The sequence below is a fragment of the Balaenoptera borealis genome, assembly GCF_965194805.1.
Source record: "Balaenoptera borealis genome assembly, chromosome: 17".
Lineage (NCBI taxonomy): Eukaryota > Metazoa > Chordata > Mammalia > Artiodactyla > Balaenopteridae > Balaenoptera > Balaenoptera borealis.
This window is the reverse complement of record NC_138876.1, coordinates 21,362,162-21,385,943: the sequence shown is the minus strand read 5'-3', so window position 1 is coordinate 21,385,943 and position 23,782 is coordinate 21,362,162. Positions and strand designations below refer to the sequence as shown.

At 39.6% G+C, this 23,782-nt stretch overlaps 1 protein-coding gene and 1 long non-coding RNA gene across 2 annotated transcripts in view; one reads left to right on the top strand and one right to left on the bottom strand.

The window, feature by feature from the left end:
• Positions 1-23,782, bottom strand: part of LOC309615152 — a 194,331-nt gene that overhangs the window by 134,835 nt on the left and 35,714 nt on the right. The window lies entirely within an intron of this gene.
• The window catches only part of SLC30A8 (solute carrier family 30 member 8), a 43,689-nt gene continuing 35,714 nt past the window's right edge, over positions 15,808-23,782 (top strand). Inside the window, exon 1 of the mRNA XM_082364547.1 lies at positions 15,808-23,316. Coding sequence (XP_082220673.1) covers positions 23,246-23,316 — 71 coding nt within the window. The 5' untranslated portion in view covers positions 15,808-23,245. The remainder of the gene's footprint in view (positions 23,317-23,782) is intronic.

Below are 23,782 nucleotides of genomic sequence, written 5' to 3'. Positions count from 1 at the left end.
AAACATGACTAGCTATTATTACTGTTGTTTGCAGGCAGGTTGCCAAGACGGCACCCAGATACAGGAAAGAGAGGTAGTCAGTTATCAGAAATGGTGTTCAGGTTAGGTACTGGGTTTTGGAACCTAGGAGAAACCTAGTTATCGGAATTCAGACAAAATGTAAGATCAGATTTAGTAGTAGACCTCTCTTGCTTGCCTGTGCACCATCCCTTCCCTCTTCTTTTAGTCACAGCACCCCAAGTATCCTTTGGGGTACTACTCCTTCCAAGTTCTTGGTGGCTGTGCTTCAGTGGGGCTCGACACTCCAGCCCTGGAGGGGGCATTCCCCCAGGACCAACTAAATAGAAGCCACGCTCTCTGGCTCTGGTGATGGGTTTAGCCTTGGGCAGGTGGACGAGGCTAACCCAATTAGAGTGAGTCCTGGGACTTCTGTGCAAACTACTAGACAAAGAGGCCCTTTCTCTCCCACTGGGGCTGCCGAGCTAGTACAACATAGGTCTGAGGGGCTGGAGGCCACCTTGCCACCCGAGGGGACACCTTCCTGATAGTGAGGTCAACCTGGAGAAATGTGGAGCTGACAGATGTAAGGAAACTGAGTCTTGATTACACGGTTCGAGGCAGCTAGACAGCAAACCAGCTCTGCTCCTGGTTGAGGCTTTTTTTTTCCTCTCTATAATTGGAGAGTTTTTGATTCTCAGTTCCAAAATGTCTTTCTTGCTCATCATCTGGAAATGTCCTGGATAATGAGGCTAGTCTGTGTGCCAGGTGGGTGAGAGGAAGGCTGCAGAGATCAGCCAAGCAGCAGGAGCACCCACACTGGGCCCCTCTGTAAAGAGGGGGTGACATTCCACCCACTCTCTTCTACTTATTGTTCCCCCTGACCCTGCCAACCCCATTTCCTGAAAAAAATGTATCTGCTACTAAGAGTTTGTGAAAGTAACACTGTTCCTGGGTTAATTTATAAATGACAAGTGCTTTCATGATTTCCTGAGACAGACTCCAAGTGTGAGACTGTCTTGTGCCCCAGACCTTGAGAAATGGGATTCCTAGAAAATGGTTTAATGTGGTTTGTATTGTTTTATCTCACCAACTATTAAGAGCATTTTAATTAAGCTCTGTTGTATGCATCCCTTACTCTTACTAAAACCCTTTATTTCATAACTCAGTCCAGAACAATTAAATATTTCATTTGAAGTGCAATCCCCCATTCACCACCCTGCCTTATTGTGCAGATAAAGGAGTTGGGGTATATGAAAAACTCCTTGAGACTCAGCCGAGTGTCATGATCTGGGATGAGAGGCAGAAAGCCCAGGCTCTAATTTCAGCACTGCCTGAGAGGCTGGGACAGCTCAGACTTCTTTTCCAGAGCAAAAAGGAGAATGCTGAAATTGGTTTACTTCACTGAGCCTTGGCAGGAAGTATTAGGGAGACAGTGTCTTCAAAGCACAAAAAGAACTTGGGAAAAAAAACCTTCACATTACTTATGGGGTCAAGAAGATATTCTGATGGATGCAATTACATAAGCAAAATGCGTTATTATGGACTCAAAAGCTAGCACAGGGAGAACACTGGGGTGTGTCCCCAGAATGCTCCTGCTCTAGAAGTACTTTATTTTTCTATCAATTATGATCACATGGAGTTCTACACAGTCAGCACTTTGTTTCATTGACTGCTCCACTAATTCATTAATTCACTACTTATTTCCTGAGTGTTTTACTATTTATGCAGCACTAGAGACACCCAAAGTAGCTCAAGCAAGGTTGGTCATTCATTATTTCATTAAGCCAACAAATATTTATTGAGCACGTACTACGTGCCAGGCAATGGAGAAATGAAGATGTGAAGACCAGCGGCATCAACATCCCCTAGGAGTTTGTGAGAAATACAGAATTTTGGGTACTACCTCAGACATAGTGAATCAGAATTTGTGTATTCACAAGATCCTCAGGCAATCTGTATGCACGTGAAACTATGAAAAGTGCAGCATTAGGAAGGCATATGTCATAATGGAGTTTAGCGGGAAAAGAATGGACTACTAGTCCAGAAGCCTGGGTGCTACTGGCTGCCAACTTTCTGCTCTGATGTTTGCTATGGAACTGAAACAAGTCACTTATTTATGTTATGACTCAACATATTATCTTCAAACTGGAGATAATAATATCTGCCCTTCCTCTCTCAGGTGCTATTGTGAAGATCAGATGAGAAAATAGTTGCAAAAGTGTTAGTGCCATCCAAAAGCAAGGTATTGTTATTATATATGACATTGAAGGTTTGGAGAAATTTCTGTGTATCGTGCCTGGCTTATTGCCAGGAACTGGGATTTGATTCTGATTTAACAATTTCCTGCATTATGACTCTATGTTAAAGCATTCTTATTTCTAGGATTCAGAGATGTGAATAATGGGTTTGTTAAGGTGCCAGCGTGCTGTCAGGTTCTAGTGCTTTTTAACAAACATATACAGAGATTGTCGTGGTAGACATTTTATGTATTCAACTCATTTTTGTAAAACTTATTATGGGCTTGACTACTGGGAAAAACTGTTGGGTATGGCAGGCTTGGTTTCCGCCCCCCCGCCACCCCACGGAAAGTTTATTTTAGGATGGTGATGTAATATACAAAATAATTAAAATTCATGGTACAATAATTTAGTTGCTCTGGGAGAGGTTCAGACAATAGGTGAGGACACCGGTAGATGAATAAAGCAAAGAGATTTGTAAAACCAGAACATGACAGATTTTAAAGACTATATTTTCCTCACTTGCTTCTTTAGCAAGCTCTCAGGGCAGATGGGGCATAGGACATCCACAGGTGCTGGAGAAAACCATCACTAGATCACTAGAAAGTGATGACCCAGCTCCAGGTGGGAACGGATACCTTGTCTTAGCCATCATTAAATTAGAGAATTCAAACACATATCACTTAAAAACAGGGGCTCTTTTCTTTCCTATGATTTATAAAGTTTCTGCAGAAAAAGTGCTGTCATACTGCCTGTCTACAGCTAGAAATGATTGTTAGAGGAAATTAGATTAGGATTTGGATGAGAAAAACAATGCTCATGTTCAACTGAAAGGACTGTTGGGGAACCCCTGCATTCCCGGTTCATAGCCCCCTTCCCCCTTGCCCTTCTTCTGAATTGCTAATCAGATTCCACAGCAGGGCACTGGAACCCAAGGGAGTATACTTGGTGGAGTAGCAATGATCTGGTGATGATAGAGCCTGGAAAATCAATCTGGAGGAATTAAGTTTTGTGACTGAACACTTAAGCTGTGGGGTAATCAACTAGAGCGAATTCCCCCATCAAAGGTTAAGCTGAACCCTGTCAGCTTTAAATCCCTAGCCCTCCTATTACACAGTGTTTTGTTTTAAAAAAGTGAATTAATTAGCTGTTTCATGAGCCAGAGGCTCATGATTCCTACTTCAGCAGATTCTCAGCCATGTGAGACCCAGAGACTGGAGGATATTGAGAAAATAAGTGGGGATGGGGGTGACAGAAAGCCATCCTTTTGTAGGCTATGCTTCTCCGGCCATAGACTATCCCATAGCTGTGTGAAAAATGACAAAGTCAGCCCTCCACAATGACGGCTAGAGAGACCTCAGAAATAAGAATGAGGAGATCTGAGTTATATTCTAGGCTGTATGAGATAACCACCTTCTTTGTTTCTCTAAATGGAAAACCAGCAAGAGGAACTGCTCTAGTGAGCATGTGTTGAACGCAAACTTGTAAACAGCTAAAGGTTATCTTTGCCAAGTATTATCCCTACCTGCCACTCTGCCGTCCCATCAGTCTTCCGTTCCAGTTCTCTTGGTTCATTCTAGGGTACTTACTTCTTCCCCTGTGCACCCTTCACCCTGGATCCTCCTGGTCACACCCCGAAGTCCTCCAAGAGCTTTGCACTATTTTTTAATAGAAGTAAGTATTCGTGTTACAAGCATTCTTTCATGATTGTAGTTTTCTTTTACTCCACAAGTAGGCATTGAGCACCTACTAAGTGTTAGAAGACAAGGTCCTTTCTCTCCCTGAGATTCTTTCTGGGCAAGGGAGGCAGATGCCAAATAAATCGACAGATGAAATCAGTTCATTTCATTAGCAACAAGTGGAAGAAAGACAGTTCTTTTGACTGAAGATGGGGTATGGGTTGGGAGCCAGTTTCTAGAGCATTGGGTAAATACTCATTGAGGCTGTGGGAGATGAGCTGAGAAGTAAATGATGAGAAGGGGCCAGTCATCCTGAGACCTGGAGAAAACCATTCCAGACAGAGGAATGGCAGATGCAAAGCCATTGGCTGGTTTTAATACAGAAAGTGCTTGGGTGTAGGCTGATAGGAAGGGGGGTTTCAGGATTTACTGGAAGCTGCATTTGCAGAGTAAACACATTCTTTTTGCTTATATTGTGTTGATTGTGTGCTTTTATTGTGAGTGGCTTGGGGAAGATTTATAGAGATTTTTATGAGCAGGGAAGAGCTCTCTTGTCAGTGACACATGTGTGACCTCTGCTCAGAAGGGCTATGGCTTAGATATACTACAGGGTAGAATATGGGCCATTCCAAGTGTCCAAGCTATAAAGTCCGCTCTTTTCTGATCTCCTCCAAAAAAATACCAGAATGCATGAGTGGCATAATTATGGGTATTACTTTCAAGTGTGCCTCTAATTTTTTTACATAAAAAATTAGAATTATTAATTACACATTATTCCCAGCATACCTCACAAACCGGTAGGTAGTCTGGCTGTCCTCTAGATCACTCTTTTTTCTTGCCGCCATTAAAATTTCTTCTCAGGTAGCTATTACAGTGAAACTGGAAAAATTCTGATGCCTTAGTTTGCACTCAGGTGTCCTGGGAAATAGTGACTGAAGATGTTCATTCTCCAAATATATGTATTTGAAGAGGGACAATGGTTTGACCAGCAGAAAGTGTTTGGACATGGGTGAGTTCACACATAAGTCAGGATTGTAGAAGACCAATATTCGGGCAAGAGTCCTTCCTAGAACTCCTGAAACTACGTCCTGTAGCTCTTTTCCATCCATACAGTGTTGCCTACGATGCTAACGTTTTAGAACACTGCTCCTTCCCCCTACTACTTTGTGGGCTTTAGGCTCTTGAAGATTAATGTTGTGTCATTCTAGAAATGCTTAAGATTCATAAAGTAATGAAAAACAATTTTTTAGCTATCATCATTTTTGTCCTCCTACAAGGGCTTTTCCTTTGGAGAATTTCTCATTCGTGTGAAGTAAAAAGGTTCTGCTGAATAACGCAAAAACATAACAATTTTAACAATAGCCAACATGTGTAGTGTTTTCTGTTTGCCAGGCTCTATTCTGAGCACTTCATTCATATTGACTCGTTTAATCCTGTGTAGTGGGTACTACTGCCCATCTCCATTTTATGAATGAAAAAATAGAGACACTTATGCTAAATTCCAACACTTGTAAATGGGTGGATAATTTGGGAACTCTGAATATGTAATGTCACCTCCATGAGAGCTTCAACCATGGAGTCACATCCTGGAGGATAGGATTTACTCATCACTAAACTCATTCCTGCAGAATATGCCAACGGCTCCTCCCATCCTGGGAGGAGGATGCCTTATCAAGAAAATTTATTCTCGATAGAGAGTGCTATAAAGCTACAGAGAGGTTTTTGACTTTTAATTATTAACCAGTGAAATAGAATTTCAGATGACTCCCTCAGATGTAGTTTATATTGTAATGTTTTATATTGCTTTATGTACAGAAGTCAGGAAAGATGGCTCTCAACGAGCTTTATAGGACTAAGGGAGAGCTAGAGGTCTCAGCTTAGCGATGAAGGCCCTCTGGCTTCATCTCAGCAGGGAGCCACCAGCATCTCAAGAACCAAGATGATGAAATCTTCACTGAAACCTGAAAAGGTCAGAGGTACAAGGCCTTTCAACCTAAATATTTGGCTTTTAAGGGAAAATTGCAAGTTAATGCTAACAGCAAGGTATGTCTCATTTCTTTTCTTTTTATGATATTTGCCTTTTCCTTATGAACATGACCAAGAATTCATTTCCTAGAGGTTACCAAAATTGTGTAATTGCTTTTATACTACCTTTGTAAAGACTTTTAACTCTTGCAAATGTAACTCAGAAACCTTCTGGGTCCAGATATTGTACCCGCTCTCCCTTTTTCTCTCTCTCTCTCAAAAAAAAAGGAAAAAAAAGCCTTTCAAAACAACAGTTGCTCACAAATAAAATAAAAGCAACTGCCCATCTGTCATTATTGGTCTTTTAAAACTATAAGTTGTCTTTCTAATTTCTCTTCAACTTTTGACATACAACTCAAAACATCTTTTCACAGACAGGTTACGTGGTTACTTCAAATACTGTCTAAAAACTCTATAAGGAGATTTAATTAAATTCAAAGCACAGATGACTGATACTCTTAATATAACTGCTGTCTTACTGATTCAACACAGGAACCTGCCGTTTATTGCACTTTTAAGTGAACTAATCTAAATTAAAATCTTCTAAGATCAATAGATCATTTTTTTTAAACCACAGAGTATTCTCAATGCATTACCAGACTGGGTAAGTCATATTTTCAGAACTTGAAAGCCTACAGCAATCCAAAGCTAATGTAGATTTGGGGTAATATTTTACAGCAGGTCCCCCCTTTTTATTATTATTATTACTATTATTATTATTAGGCTGCGCCGCGCAGCATGCGGGATCTTAGTTCCCCAATCAGGGATCGAAACTGTGTCCCCTGCAGTGGAAGCGCAGAATCCTAAACACTGGACCACCAGGGAAGTCCTCTACTCCCCCACACATTTTTTGCACAAACATATTAAAAGAGATCAGCCATCCAAAGTGTAAATGTCTCTAAACATTCCTGTTCATTCTCTAAGCATACCTCCTCACTTGAAAGACATCATTTCCTTCTGATGTATGAAAGTACTCATCAGCCTGGTCTTTTATTACCTGAATAATAATTTGAGTCATTCATCTTCTCACTGCTGTTAGGTGAAGGTAAAATTTTGCTGAATTTATAGAGAGAAAATAGTGGAAATCATTCAGTTAAAGTTGAAAGTCACTCAGAGTTTGGAAATCAGGCAAATACTTCTGAGCCTCTGAGACAGGCCCAACGTCCACAGAGACTCAAAGTTGGTAGAAGTCAAGTATAGCAGCCCCCTTTTCTTGGCTTCCATGGCAAGCAATATTGAAGCCTTAATTTGGAAAGGACAGATCCAAGTTTTGATCATCTTTGTCAGTAAGAGTGTTCTGAAAAGTCTCCAGCCAGGTTCTATTTACAAGCTAAGAGAAACTTGAATGTATAATAAACTGTGAGATTAGCAGCTAAGAGTGTTTTCTAAACAATAATCTCAGAGTTCCACCGTATTCACAAAGCACTTCACAGCATTAGCTATTGTCTCTCACCCCCTTAGTTCATTCACTTTGTGTTAAGGAAACATTTGAGACCAGCTCTGAGCTAGAATTCTTTGGGAGTCAGTCCATGCTGCCTCTTTTCCGTGTTCATAATTTAGACAGAGTTTGCAAACAAGAAAGAAGACTCCTGGCCAATGCCTGGGTTCTGGCTGCTGAAGTAACCCTCTTCATTTGCAACATTCACTTTAGTCAAAGAGGAAGCTAAGGGAAATGTGAGAAGAATACATTCTCTTAAGAATTATTCTACTATCTTAACCTGACCACCCATTCAGCCCTTCTTCCTTCCTCTGTACTGCAACCTTCCCTGCCCCCCAGTGTTATTTCACATCATCTGGTCATAAGTGTGGTCATTAAGCCTAAGTTTCATTCTGCATGACTTACACTCCCATCCTTAAGATGCTCTCAGGAGGCCTAGTGTCTTGAGAAGTGGTAGAAGCTATAGTACTGGGAAGGCACAGTGCTATATGAACATAAAATGTCAAGTGTTCTTACAGCATCATCTATGGCATGTGGACTTTTACTGAAATGGAAAGCAGGGTATCAGAGTTGTCATTTACATTTGACATGAGTCATTGGGTATTTATACTCAAGCTAATTACTTATTAGTAACTAAGGTTTAGAAGCAATGATAAGACTAGCTTTTGTCTGGCCTGAAGACTCACTCTAATTGGTTTACAGTAGGATCTTAACGTGGGGAAATGAGATCAAGAGATCTATTTGCTGCTTCAAAGATTGGGCCCTGGCATCTTTAATAACAGGCAACACATTAAGAGTTTGTGGAGGGTTAGGCAATATTCTAAGCACTGTTCATATATTATCTCATTTAATAATCACAACAATCCAATAAATTAGATTCTATTATTCTATTATTATAATCAATAAATTAGATTCTATTATAATCATTGACATTTTACACCTAAAGACACTGATTATACCACTTGCCCAAAGTTGCCTAGCTCACGTGTGGCAGAGCTGGGATTCCAACCCAGGTTTTCTGCCCCCAGGGCTCATACCCTTCACCACTGCCATACAGACCCTCCTTGTCTGTACTCATCACAGCCTCCAACAGCTAGGCTCACCATCTATAAGGACTCTACATCTGAGGTCTGACATCCACTGAGGGACCCAGATGAAGTCACAGTTGAGGCAGGAAAATTCAAAGATTCTCACACTCTCATTTAGTAGGACTTGGTACTAGGATCTACACCACGCTCAATCTCTGTGTGTTCCACTGAAGACCTCTGAGCTGCCTGATCCCTGCCTGATCCCTCATCGAAGTCTAAGTCTCCCTTCTGACAAGTGAGGACCACAGAGCCTTGTGTTCTTGTTGAGGATCACGCTCTGCCTTTATTCCACAGAGGACCTCAGTCTCCCTTCCCCTCCATGGGGCTCTGCTCCTCTGTATGGGAATCCTTGAATCAATTGCTCCTTAAATCATGACTAAGTTTGCATGGTTTTTGACATTGTCCTGGGCATTCCTCTTTACCATTAGAATACACACTCCATAGGAGAGAGACCTGCTGGACTTGGTTACCATTGCAGGCAGCAATGAGCACATTACTTGGCATAGAGTAGGCATGCAACAGACATTTGTCAAATGAACGAAAGGGAAGCTTCTGCATCTTCTGTCTCAAGTTAGAGGGCAGGCTTCAGGCCAGGCTCTGTCTCCTCTACCTACACTATTTGCTTCTTGCCACTGAGAAATTAACCACCCTCTCCTGGGCCTAAGTTTTAAAACATGACAATAGACAGAATGTGCCAACATGTAAGCGTTCCCATTTTTAAAAAAAATTTTTATGTATTTATTTTATTTTTGGTTGCAGTGGGTCTTCGTTGCTGCGCGCGGGCTTTACCTAGTTGCGGTGAGCAGGGCTACTCTTCATTGCGGTGAGGTGGCTTCTCTTGTTGCAGAGCCCAGGCTCTAGGCATGTGGGCTTCAGTAGTTGTGGTACGTGGGCTCAGTAGTTGTGGCACACGGGCTTAGCTGCTCTGCAGCATGTGGGATCTTCCCAGACCAGGACTCAAACCTGTGTCCCCTGCATTGGCAGGCAGATTCTCAACCACTGCGCCACCAGGGAAGCCCAAGCTTTCCCATTTTACTCACATGACACAGAGACTAAAGGTCTATTCCCCTGACCACAAGCCTTCATGTTTTTACAAATGTGACCTCCCTGATTTTATGCAACGAATAAACAGACGTCGGAATAAGACTAATGATGACATTTACATAAATAGGCCATCAATATTAAAATAACACACGATGGATGGAATCTTTAAATGTAAATTAATTAGAAACCTGAACTAATTTCATTACTAGTCATTAATACCTGGGGCATATGAGCATACTTCTTGAAATACTGAAATGAAAGTTTATGGTATCTTTTGTGTGTAAAGTAATATGAAAGTTTCATAACATAAAGCAGTATTTGGTTTTTAAAATTATAATTTTTTTAAAGAAATCATATATTTCACTTTGTCATTTTTAAGATATTTTGAGCTTTGATTTACCACTTCTTTTATGTAGTCACTTCAAGGCTTTTTAGTACATCTATACAGATATGCAATATCGTCACTTTCTAATTTAGAACATAACATGTCATTCTTAATATACCTTACATACAAGATAGTTGCTTATTTTAATTTCTCAATTCACTTTGAGATGCGGTGGTACAGAAAGGACACTAAGACATTGGGAACTATTGATGAAGAAAATGAGCAAAGACTCTGCACTGGGTGTTACTGGCCAGTAAAAATGTATATTGACTTGCTGTGGGGAAACGTCCCTTCTGTTCACAGTTGAGAAGCAAGTGCTTGGTTAGTTGCAACTTGATAGGCTCTTGGTAGGCAATGTCCAAAGCAGAGGCAAAGCTCCAGCGGGGAGTGGATGGGCAAAAAGATCCACTAATCCCCGTGAGCAAATTCTCCAAAAATGATGCCTTTTCAGGCCTTAAGACTCAAAGAGAACATTGTCAAAAGGTAGAAACTGTTTTAAAGTACTCATTCCCCTGAGAGTAAAATCTGGTTTAAGGGGATGCAGTCTTTTACTGCAGGGAGAGGTGAGTGAGGTTTGTGTCAAGCCTTTGTGATAAGAACACCGTATAAGTCAGAAGAGGCTAGGTTATGCTGTAAAAACAAACAAGCCACAGATCCTAGATGCTCACAGTAGCGAAGATTTGTTTCTCTTTGTTTTACAAGTCCAGTGCAGGTCAGTAGGGAGGCTCTGCTGATTCACTGTTGTCATTCAGGTACCCAGGATGAGGCAGACTCAACTTCTACGCAGATTTTTGTGGTTGTCAAAATCACGGGGCAAAATCAATACTGGGGGATCTCACATTGACATTTCAATACCTCAAACAGAAAGTAATTCATGTAACTTTCACTCTCAGCCCATTGGGCTGAATTAGCATCCAGTCTCAAGAGGGCAGAGAAGTCCTCCCCTGTGTCCAGAAACAGAGGAGAATAAAAATCAGGGAATGGCAGTAAAGACTGCCACATATATAGCACTATTTAATGAAATGGGGAGGGGGGAGTTGTGATCCTAAAATTCTAGCATCAGAATTATATTCAGTGAGAAAACTCTTCTCATTTGGGAAAATATCTTGATAGGCATCTCAGTGTGAGGGTTGAGAGCTGACTAATCAGGCAATAGAAGATTATCCCTGAATTACTCTGAGTGTGATAAATTTAAGAATTTGCTGTGATTCCAAGAGGAAGAAGAGAAAAGAAAAGAAAAAGAATAAAGAGATAGATGTCAGCAAGATGCAGAGATTGAGACAAGAGGAGTAAAAGATCATGGAAAACCTTAAGTCCTTTAGTAAGATAACTGATGTATCTTTTCAGAACAATGATGACTACAGGTCCAGTTTAGATTTTTTACATGGCTGCAATTTAACTTCTTCATTTTAGCCTGCAGTCTTCAATAAGTCTGCTACGTTCATCAATGCACTGTGTGCACAGATTTCTTCTGTGAAAAAATGAAGGAAAGTTTCTTTTCTGGTTTAATACATGGCTACATTGAAACAGGAGCTGAAGGCAGACACCCTCCTACTCCTTATGCCCAAGAAAGTTGCCAAGATACAGGGAAGACTTTGGATGCCCATAGGCCATGGAATTTGGGGTTAAAGCCAAATCTTTCAAGGAGCCAGGAGATCCCAAATTGGTTATATCAGTATATACCCAGGGATTTTGTCAGGATAAGATATGTAGGTGTCTAAGAAAGTTCTTCCTTGCATTTTTTGAGATTCTTGAATCTAGTCCCCAAATTTGGGTATGTAACTTTGTCTTATGGGTTTTGGTTCTTTCCTTTAAATGTTTCCATTCTCCTATACTTTCATTATTCCTTCTCTACCTCACATGAAGAGACACCAGCCCAGATTTGCATGACTCTAATGTGGTCAATGGAGGAACCAGGAGTTTATGCCACCAATATTCATGTCTACTTCTGGAGTCTTAGATAAGTATATTTTAGGAATTTCTTTTCAGCTCAAAAAAAATTCAGCAAATGCTGGTATAATTGGAGATGCACATGGAAAACTGCTGCCGTCAATGGGGTGACATTATGGAGAGCAATGACTTCTATCACAGTGGTTCTTGAGGCTGGGAAGCCAATGTGGCTAGGGTGCTGGGAAGTGCAAAGCTTCCTGCTCCAGATTTTGCCAGGTGGTTGTGCCCTCTTTTAATTTCAACTGCAATTATAAGGATGATAAAATGGAAAAACAAATATTTGTGCAATGAATGGGAAAAGCCAATTAGTTTTGCACCAATGAGAAATAACGCAGAACTCCTCGCGTCTTATAATAAAATTGGCTCTTTCCACATACATTTTTAAAATGCATATATACTGTCCAAATGTACTTAGAAATTTAAATAGCACTGGGATAAAATATATTCTGCAAGTTTTATTAAAAGAAATAAGCAATAAAGTTTCTGAATTTTAAGAAAAATAATTATAATAGGATCTAGGTGTATAATAATTTAGTAAATGTCAGGGTTGTGTTTTTTTGCTTCCATAATATGTTCTTGCATGATCTTCTCTTCCCTCTTGCTGTCTCCACCCGCATTCAAAGGAAGCATAGATATATCTAAGACTTAACCAGTTAGCAGTGCAATTTCAAGCTTAATACCCCTGCCAGCTCCAATTTTTTTTTTTTAAGGTAGAGAAGTCCAGTCTATTATAGCTTTTTCTCCGACTTAGTTGAAACTTGACAACTAGATCTGAAAGTACTTTGTGATTTTTTTTCATATTTGATAAGACAAAAATTTCCTGTGTGACTACAGGCTGGTTTTATATATGAAGTATTAATATGGATATCCTTTATTTACTAAGCAGTTACTATTAGCTTTATATGTGAAATTCATTTTATATAAATTATTGCATTTAATCTTTATAACAGTTCTATGAGAAAAATCTAATTATCCCCATTTTACAGATAACAAAACAGGTTAAGAAATGTTATGATAACCCAGCTACTGAGGAGATACACAAGTCTACATGAGTGCAAAAGGTTTACTCTGAATCACTAGTAAGTACATTACTCTGAATGTAGTTCTTACTAGTATCTTCTATCCACCCATCCATCCAATCATCCATTCAATCAATCATTCCTTCATTTATTGATTTCTAAAAATTGTATTATTCAGCCATGATATACCAGATGCTGTGTACCAAGAACTGGGGATACAACAGTGTGAAACAGCAAAGCCCCTTCCCCCAAGAGCTTACATTCTTATAGGAATAGATGAGGCCAGAAACAAAAAACAAAGAAGGTAACACAGATAGTGATAAGGGCTCTGAAGGGAATGAAGAGTGCACTATGGAGGAGAGAAACTGGATATGGCTGAGACCCCACTGCTTTTCACAAAAAGATCTGAGAAGGACTCTCTGAGGAGGGGATATCTGAGCTGAGACCCTCAAGATGAGAAGGTGGCATCCACATTCATGGCCAGAAGGAGGAGTGTCCCAAGAAGAGGATGCAGTATCGGGGAGGTGTCTAAGAGGGCCAATTCCAGGTAATGGAAGCTTCTCTTTTAAGTGCCTATTTAAAAAACAAGGTACCTAGTTCAGTGGAAATGATCCACAATCAATACCACACCATGCTGCTTTCTAGAAGAGAGGTCACTGGACTAGTCCTCTGGTTTCTGTTGATTACATTAAGGCCAGTATTACATCTTCAGGTGTTCATTTTAGATAACTCTCAAGTCTATTTATTGTATGTACCACATTTATTTTTGAAACTTAGGAGAAAGGAGTCTCATGTGGAAGTTCTTGGGGAAAATGATGGGCAAGTCACACTTCTAATTAGTCTTTTCACATTACTTAATGTCTTAGTTAAATTACTTTTTTTGGTATCCTTCCCATTTCCTCTCATCTACTGAATAATAATTTGCTGAGTGTTTGTAAACACTATGCTGAAGAGTAGTAACTGAAATTCTCCATAAAAGAGATGTGCAATGTAGAGTGACAAGGATAATTTGGCCCTTAGGGTGTTGGAAGAGATATTATATCTTGTGCACTGCCATTACTTCCGCAATAAGACTAAGCCAGACGAGATTCACCTTCTTGTGACATTTCCCTGAAAGACAGGAAAATATCTGGACTCATATGACAAAGTAAACATTTCATTTTAAGTTGTCTAACTCTTCAGAACAATGTTATAAGTGTCAGTGTCTGTAATTTCAGGCTCTAGAGAGTGAGATTTTCTTTGAAAGCCCTGAGCAACTGTAAGATAACGCATGATGTGTGATACTGTTTTTGATTGACAGAGCCAGATCTGATAGTCCAAGGGGCTAAGATAGGAGTTCTAATTTTTAATGTTGGCAAGGAAAGTGACTGGGGCTGGTGATATTCACTTTAATATTCACTCTGTTCAGGTTTTGTGAACAAATGCTATATATATTCTTCAAGTATAAATATGTTGGCAGTCCTGGGACATGTTTGCTGGTTTGTGATGACCTATAGTATGTCACCCAGTACTGTACTGAATGGATTGCTTTGCAAAGGCAGTTCTACCCTCGATTATACATTCTCAGAGAGCAGTAATTTGTCTGTATAATTCACTAGAGCTTAGGATAAGGTTGAAGCTTAGCTATTAGCAGCAGGAATTTCATCAAGGCTTGGGAGGAAGGGGAGGATGAGATGGATGCCAAATGTTGGGTTGAACAAAAAGCTGAGGTATCTCCGAGGGCTTCTTGCTTTCTTCTTTAACTTTCCTCCCAACGAAAAGCAACTGCTGGGAATTTTAGCCTGTTCAATTTGCTGGTAAACAAGACATGAGGTGGGACATGGACCTGGACTTGCTGACTTGTGGAGGTCGTGGGACAGGAGCCACAACCATCAAATCATCTTGGTCCAGAAGGTGGTGGACAGGCCTGGGAGTCTCCCGGCAAGAGCAGAAGGAAAGAAAAGACCTTTATTTTGATGCTACCTTAGGATTCACCAGACAGCAACCTCATAAAAATAGGGCAAATTTGGTGGATAAAGGTGTGTGTGAAAGAGTGTTTAGGTCAGTGCAACTACTGTGTATGTTACTATAAGAGTGGACACATGTCATTATACATCTGTCCAAACCCAGAGAACATACAACACCAAGAGCAAGCCCTAATGGAAACTATGGACTTTGGGTGTACTACAGATGTATCACTTGGGTGGGGATGTTGATAATGGGGGAGGCTACAGGTATGTGGGAGCAGGGGGTATATGGGAAATCTGTACCTTCCACTCAATTTCTCTGTGAACCTAAAACTGTTGTAGAAAAGAAAGTCTATTAATAATTAAGAAATGACATGTAAATAATTAACTGCTGACAGGCTTACAAGTCATTCCTAAAATACACATTAAGTTGGACTGTAAAAAAAAGTTCGTGTATGTCTGCCCATAAATGCACAAAGAATTCCATGAAGATATTCAGGATATTCTTCAAAATGGTTTATTCCCTGTATCTTAGCCTAGGATCTTAGGTAGGAGGACTTACTGTCCATGTCTACCTTCTTAAATTTTAAAGCTATTTTGCTGTGGATATATGTTACTTTTTAAATTAAAAATAGGCTAAAATTTTTATGTAGGTGATATTTACCTTAAGGTATGTTTCTTTGATTTTTTTTTACGTAAATGACTTCTCAATATTTAATGTGAGTATTCAACAATATTAAATACTTCGGAAGTGCTTTTTTTATCTCTGAAAGAGGAAGGGGATTATTTTTACTCAGAAGAGTCTTCTGAAGTAGCTTAGTACTGTCATTCAGCATTTTCTGGTTAGGAAATTGGGGCAGAAAGAAGCAAACATATTCACTGACGCACTGAAAATCTGTAAAAAGCACAGAATTAGAACTCGCAGCAGCCAAATCACAAACTGGGCGCATTCAGCATGACAGCGTGGTCAGTGCAGCAGCAGCATCAGTTAAAAATGGGTGGCTGGGCTGGATCCAGGTGTCAAAGAAGCCAGCCCTGAGGAGCAATATCCTCAGAGAAGAGTTCAACACAGGGGAAGTATACCATGCTGTCTAAGCCATTAGGTAGAAATTAAATAATTGCATCTTCCTAGCAAAGAGTTTGAATTAGTAGCAAATGACCATGTGGATTAGAGTGGAATGCCTGAGGCCTGTAATCTGGCCAACCAATAGTGGAAAGGGTATATTTGAGCAGACAATGAATCCAGTGTGTTCAGATATTAGGTCTAACCAGTATACCTCAATTTAGTTGGGGGCCTGGTCTTTATTAAAAAGGAGAAATGACTATGTATTATAAAGCAGATTAAAAAGAATTATTCCTGATATATTTTGGATAGTAACCCTTTATTGGATATATCATTTGCAAATATCTTCTTCCATGTGGTAGGCTGTCTTTTTGTTTTGTTGATGGTTCCCTAGGCTGTGCAAAAGTTTTTTAGTTTGATATAGTCCCATTTGTTTATTTTTGCTTTTGTTTCCCTTGCCTGAGGAGACATAGCTAGAAAGATATTGCTAAGACATGTCAAAGAGCGTACTGTCTGTGTTTTCTTCTAGGAGTTTTATGGTTTCAGGTCTTACTGTAGCATTGTTTACAATAGCTAGGATATGGAAATAACCTAAGTGCTCATCAGTGGATGAATGGATAAAAAGGATGTGGTACATGTACACAATGGAATACTACTCAGCCATAAAAAGATGAAATCTTGCCATTTGTGACAACATGGATGGAAATAAGGGAAATAAGTCAGATGGAGAAAGAAAAATATTATATGATTTCACTTTATATGGCATATAAAAAACAAGCAAACAAACAAACAAATGAACAAACCAAACAAAAGCAAACATGTAAATACAGAGAACAGAGTACTGATTACCAGAAGGAAAAGGGGGCAAGGGGAGGACGGAATGGATAAACGGGAATCAACTATATGGTGCTGAACGGAAACTAAATTTTTAGTGGTAAGCATGCTGTAGGGTATACAAAAATAAAAATATAATATTGTACACATAAAACTATATAATGTTTAAACCAATGTTACGTCAATGAAAAATAAATTAAAAAAAGAACTATTCCCCATCTGCCGACAGCAGCATCCATAGTAACAATGATTCTACGAAGTGATGGAGAATTAGTACTCATTGGGACATTACGTTAATCACAGAATGGGTTTCTCCTTCTGTTTCTTTCAACTGAAAATGGCCAAGGGGCATCTGAGTTTATTATTTACCAGCTTTCTCGGAAACTAACTTGTGACTAGGAAATGCAGGTTATGACAAATCCCACTCTAGCGAACTTGTATCAAAAACTGTTCATACTGTTTTGTCATGTTGATTCTTGTTGCATAAATAATATTTAAAATATAGGAGGACACTGATTGCCATTGTCTGTGTCTTGGGTATCATTTTTGTAGCAGTTTAATCTGAATGTTTATAATGTTTAAAATGAAATGCTTATTCAGTGAATGATGAAGTATCACAATTCTGGTGAAGACTCAGAAAAATCTTAGTTTCAGATTCTGAAGGGTAAAGGGGAATATTAGGCACATAAAAAATCTGTTGCCAAATATAATATTTTCAATGATGTGTTATGTGTTAGCTTGTTATAATTAAATATTTTTCTTCTCTTTCAGAGTTAGCTGACTGTGAAGGAAATGGAAATTCCCATCTTTTTCTCACTGACCAATATTTGGGTGACTGAGAGTCTTGGGGTGCAAAAGGTAATATGATGCCTCACTTGTCTTACTGGATGCAAATTCAAAGAACTCATCCCCTGGCGGTGGTGGTGAAATTTGCTACAGTTGAATTAGCAGCATTTAAAAATGTGGCCTCACTGGATGCAAATTCACTGATACCGAAAGAAGAGGTGAGTTAGTTGTGATGTCTTGTGGTTGTGCTTCCAAGCAGAAAACCCTGCTGCTGTCCTCTGATGCACTTTGGCTTTGACATAAAAAGTGATGGCCTGGCCTTTCAGAGGAAAGCTTCGAGGCAGCTTTTGTCTTATCTCCTGGACTATCTCCTGAGAGGCAGGCTTGTCAGCTTCGAGTCAAATAAATCCAGGCTTTGAGATTCGGAGGAGAAGATAAGCTATGCCTTTGCTCTCTTGGCAGTCATCTGGGGACTTGCTGTGAAAATCCTTTGCCTAAGATGAATCATCAGCCCCTCAAGACTTTCACTAAAGGAAAGGAAACTGTACTCATGAAAATTAAATGGTGGCATTCCACATAATGACAAGAGGGTGCTCTCTCTCTCTCTTTTATTTTTTTTATTTTTATTTTTTAGTAATCATTTATTTATTTATTTATCTTTATATTTATTTATGGCTGTGTTGGGTCTTCGTTTCTGTGCGAGGGCTTTCTCCAGTTGCGGCAAGCGGGGGCCACTCTTCATCGCGGTGCGCGGGCCTCTCACTGTAGCGGCCTCTCCCGTTGCGGAGCACAGGCTCCAGACGCGCAGGCTCAGTAGTTGTGGCTCACGGGCCCAGTTGCTCCGCGGCATGTGGGATCTTCCCAGACCAGGGCTCGAACTCGTGTCCCCTGAATTAGCAGGCAGATTCTCAACCACTGCGCCACCAGGGAAGCCCTCTCTCTTTTAAATTCAGGAATTCAGTGCTTTGGTTTTCAGTGATGCTCTGTGCATTTATAGATCAAGGAGCTGGAATATTAGGAAGCGTGTTCTTGTCTGCCTTTCTTATTCCAATGCCTTAAAATCATGGCTTAGGTCCTTGGAACCTTTTCTTGCTTGCCAATGTAAATAAAATAAAGAAGAGAGACACATACTGTGGTGAGAATATGAAGTCAGCAGAAAACTGCTTTGGAGTTTGCAAGACACAGTCAACTATATCTAGCTCAGAAGGTGCATTTAAGGGTTAATTAGCTTAAGTTGCAGAATATTTGGAAAAGGAAGCATGAGGCATGGAGACTAATCAATAAAATATACACTTCGTAAACATTTTAACCACCTAGCCCCAATATTTCTCCCCACCAAAACACTGTTTATTTTTATATTATTTATTTGCATCTATCAGCCTTAATAAAATATTTCTTTTATTGTTTTAGTATTGATATTTTATCAAGTCTTTCTTTTCTCAACAAATACAAGCTGTATTTGCACTGGAACATTTCTGTAGCTCAATCTCTTTAAAAATAAAAATGCCCCCCCCCCCCGCAAAAAAAAGAGTTAGTGCCAATTTATCAAGAAGAAAATAAAACTCAGATGGCTTTCAGTCCATTTTCAAGTAAAGTATGAAATATCAGATGGTCTGTTTTATACATGTTCACTTTAGATTAAAATGAAATTTTCATAATGTTCTTTAAAATACAATCCAATTAAATTTCCAGTGTCTTTGTTTACAAGTTCCTAGGTGGAACTTTTGAAAAGCTCATACTGTAGTAATAACCATAAAGCCACCTTGCTAAGAAAATGTTACCCAACTTAGAAATAATGTCTTTATAGTCTGTGTGGGAATACGTAAGTCCAGAATCTTTAGTAGGTGATTATACTGATTGAGTCTGCATTTTCTCTCCTGTTGTGTCCTCTTTATTGAGGACACATTCTGAATGGCACTCTACTACCAAGTGGGGAGCATAAGGCAGGCACAAATCTATTATTTGAGAAAGTTGAGCCCTGAGAATTTGAGGCAGCTACTCAAAGTCATACAGCTGATGGCGGGTTCAAGTTCCCAGGTCTTGTTTTCAGAAACCTCTACTTTCATTCCTTTATAATTCTTAGCCTCTACTAAGGCTGGGGTCAATTTCTCAGGGACAGCCAAGGTATTATACTTAGACATGGCCAAGTACATAGCAACTCACATCTAGATAAAATTGGTTACATGGCAGATACTACGCTGAGAACTTTTATACACAATATCTCTTCTACTCTTCACAGGAAGTCTGTAAGATGGATTCTATTAATGTCCCCATTTTACAGATGAGAAATTGAAAACAATAGAGGTCAGGCAACTTGTTCAAGGTCATATATGTAAGAAAATGGCCAAACCAGAAACTGAAACTAAGTCTGTCTGTACATTTGAAAGTCCATACATTAAACCACTTCACTCCATGGCCTCTACACATAAACAAGAAAGATACAAACAGGATGAGAATCCACACTTATTACTTAAAACAAGCACGTTTTCAAATGTCTTTTTAAGGAATAGTCATATGCAAACAATGACAAGATGAAGTATTCCTGAAATATGAGTTTAAATTTTGGGAATGCAAATAGTGAGAACTCAGTACTTTAGTGTGTAGGGATGATTACAATGGTTCTGCATAAATACACACATCCTTTCTGCAAGTGAAATAGCAAACTATGTGTAAGACATGTGTGTGAATTATTTTTGCACACGTATTAGCCACCACTTGTAAAATCCTATTAAGAAATTGTTGTCGACAATAGTCAGCACTGGGGAGCAGAACGAGATCTTTGGTTGTGTCAGTTATGTTCTTGTGGCTGACAGAATATTTCTTCCCAGAGTTAACTAATATAAATTGTGTTGCCCCTTCAGTTGCTACAAGCTTGTGATGGAGAGTGGGCAGAGAGGACAACCTGTAATTCAGGACGGTTTGGAAGCTGGTTGCCTAGGAAACTGGGATGAGCAGCAAATGCCGACCAAAACTGACTTGTCAACAAGATAGGGGATTTTCTTTTTTGATCTGCATTGCTTTCTGAATACATATTTTGTGACTCATGTGGAGTCTGATTTGGGCCAGTAGCCCTTGGTGGGCTGTGTATGCCAAAGTGGGCCAAAGGTTAGTCAGGGAGGATGGGTAATTTTTCATAAACATTGTGCTGACAAAATACTGGGGGGAAAGGGCATGATGGTGCAGTTAAAAAGGGGTTTATAAGATAAGCTAATCAACAGATGAGTATCTTACATAACATTACATGCTTACAATTCTTATCGTAACTTTACATTTAAATTTGTAGTAGCAAAACTTACTTTTCTTTAACATAAAAGTTTTATTTGTTGTAATCCACTGTCCCCTGCTCTTACACCAGAAGCTTTGATTTACAGTAAAGTAGTTATCTCCAAGGGTAGCACTTGGAAATTCACAAAGCTTTGAGGAAAATAGTACCTAATTTCCCTATAGTTTTAAAGCATGCACACTTAATTTTTTATTTTTAAATGTATCACACATGTACACATATACATTTTATAAGTATGTATACATGTGTGCATATATATTTAAGTAGAATCATATGAAATTGCTGATTTTAGACTATATTGGGTCTACAAAAATGGCAATTTTATATATATATATATACTTCAACTTATAAACAGGAGAGATCATAGAATACATTTTTTTTCTTGTCCTTTTTTGCTTGAGTTCCCATTTCCTCTTTTCCCATCTCCACCTTACTCTGTCTATATCAGCCCTACTCTGCCCTTCTCATATATCCTCACTCTATCCTCGTCTCACAAACAATTCACATTAACAAACTATCAATAGTATATATCTTCATAGTTATAGAATCATAAACATATGTGCAGCTATATATGGGCTAGTGACCAAACTTGTGGTGTGGAACCTCAAACTTCCAGATTGCTTTTCCCCTGTTGAAATCTATAGCCAAATATTCTCTTTCCTGCATTTAAATAATACTTATCTCCTCTGCTTTGCACTAATCTTTAATGGATTTCAGCCTGGTTTTACGTAGTTTCTTCACTTTTTGACACTCATTCACTCGAATTCTTTTTCTCTTATTATGTGCTAGAAACTACTCACAATTGATTCAAGCTGTAAAGTATGGCAACACGTCACATGATAGATTAGTAATTCTTTTCTGGTTTCTTACTTTTGCCTCCACAGAATAGCCTATTATTTTGCGAAGTTAAGAGTAAGAATATAAGAGAAGGAAATACTTTACTAGACCCAGAATTTCTCCTGCAAAGAAAAATGGCCTCCCAGAGCCATGTCTCCAGTTTTCATCTGTCAGAGCAAAGTTAATGACCAGGTAGGCAATAGGGCCATACGAAAAGACCTAAGAATTTATGTTCCAGGGGAGAGAGTTTGAAATGTTAAAATCAACAAGAGGTACAGCTTCACGACAGATATGATAGAAGACCTGGCGTTCCCACGCTCAGCCAAAGGTGACTTCTCCCCTCACTGCCTACAGCCATTGCCATTGAACCCCACTTTCCTTCCAGGAGACAATATTTATTCTACTAGGTCATTGTGGGTGATCTCTGCTCAGCAGTATGGGCAGATTTCCAAGATGCTGGGCCACTGGGCTACTCCAGGACTACACCACTCTGAGTGCTCTCCCTAGGGAGTTAGTGTCAACAGATGAAGAAGGAAATGAGGACTCGGAGGTGGAGGGTCTACGCCCTCTTCTCCTCTCTGCACTCGCCTGCCCCTGCATGCATCCCTATAGGTCTTGGATGCTCTTTGGCCCACATGTAAATGCCTGCCGTGTGTCGAGGCTGTTGTCCTTGGACTACAGTCCTTTCTCTTATTTGGAAAGGAAAGTTCTTTGTAATGAAATAAAATTCATAGGAGTCTGGGGGTTGAAGGTCTCTTGGGATCAACTCAGAAGAGCCCATTTCTAAGAGTTGTGATGGGTTTGCCTGGTAGGGGTTCCTTGGGCTGGTCTTTTGTCCTCAGCAGAGGGTACCCTGGCCAAGGAGAACACAGCTCATTCTGGTTCTTTTGTGCTTGAGGGCTCTTACTTATTTAGAAGCCGAGACTGCCCTTCTCCTGTCTGTCAAAAGGGTTTCAAAGCTGCTGCACCAGGAACTGTTTCAGATTAGAGACTTCAGTAACTAATGATCCATGTCCTCTCTTCAGTAGTGAAACCCCCAAATGGTCCTAGGAGAAGAGAAGTAAATCTTGACAGCTGCTTAGAGGGCATTTTAGAACTAAATCCTAGGAGAAATGCTTTTAGGTTCAGAGACCTCCCCACCCACTGCCAAAAAAAAAAAAAAAAATAAGGGAGGGAAAAAATATTAGTGTACAGAAAGGCAGCTGTTTGAGCTCGCCCAGGTGTGTTCTGAAGACCAAACCCCTACATCAGCAATTAGCAGGTAACCCTTGAGCTCCTCTACCTCCTAGACAGCACAGTGGAATCAGATGGCGTGGGAAGCACGCGCGCGCGTACACACACACGTCATGTGATCCTACCTGCCGGAAGGTAGTTCCTGTGGGTGAGAGAATGAAGCCAGGTAACATTCCAAACAGACCGTAGTTTTAGCAGATCTATCAAGAACATTGACGTGGGAGGCTTGTTAATGTAATCCCAGAAGTCTTTTCATTTTTTCTTTGGAAAGTGTGTGAATAATCGTAACGCTGTTTTGCTTCCAAAACTGGACAGTGAGTTAAAGAGCAGCAGCTGTCGTCACAGTAACAGCACCACCATCACCACCACCAACACCAACATCTTCTATCCTGGACACCATGGAGTTTCTTGAAAGAACTTATCTTGTGACTGACAGAGCCACCAAGATGTACGCCTTCACACTAGACAGGTAACAGACATCTGATGTTGCTTCACAATTCTCTGTGTCTTGAGTACTCACTAAGTCCCTAGAGCCTACTGCTTCAGAATTGGACACTTTTGCTGTTGCAACTTGGGGGCGTTTTGTAAAATTTTATAAACTGTTGGCCAACTTATATAATTCTTATCCTGAGAAAGGCAATACTCTGTATAGTTGATTTGCTTCCTTAAATATCCTGAGTGTACGAAGGACATATTTTATTAGTATATTTTTCATCTGTAGATTTTCTTCTAAAAAACAGACATACACAATCTGATATGTTTCCTTTTCTTTTCCTCAATTATTCAATTTATATAATATAAAATTATATTATATAAAATATAATTTTATAATTATTAAATTATATTTAGAAAGAATTAAGGCTTTTCAACTATGTGGCAAATTGTGGTCACACTGATCTTAAGTTAATTGCTATTTTCTTAAGTATATAATATCA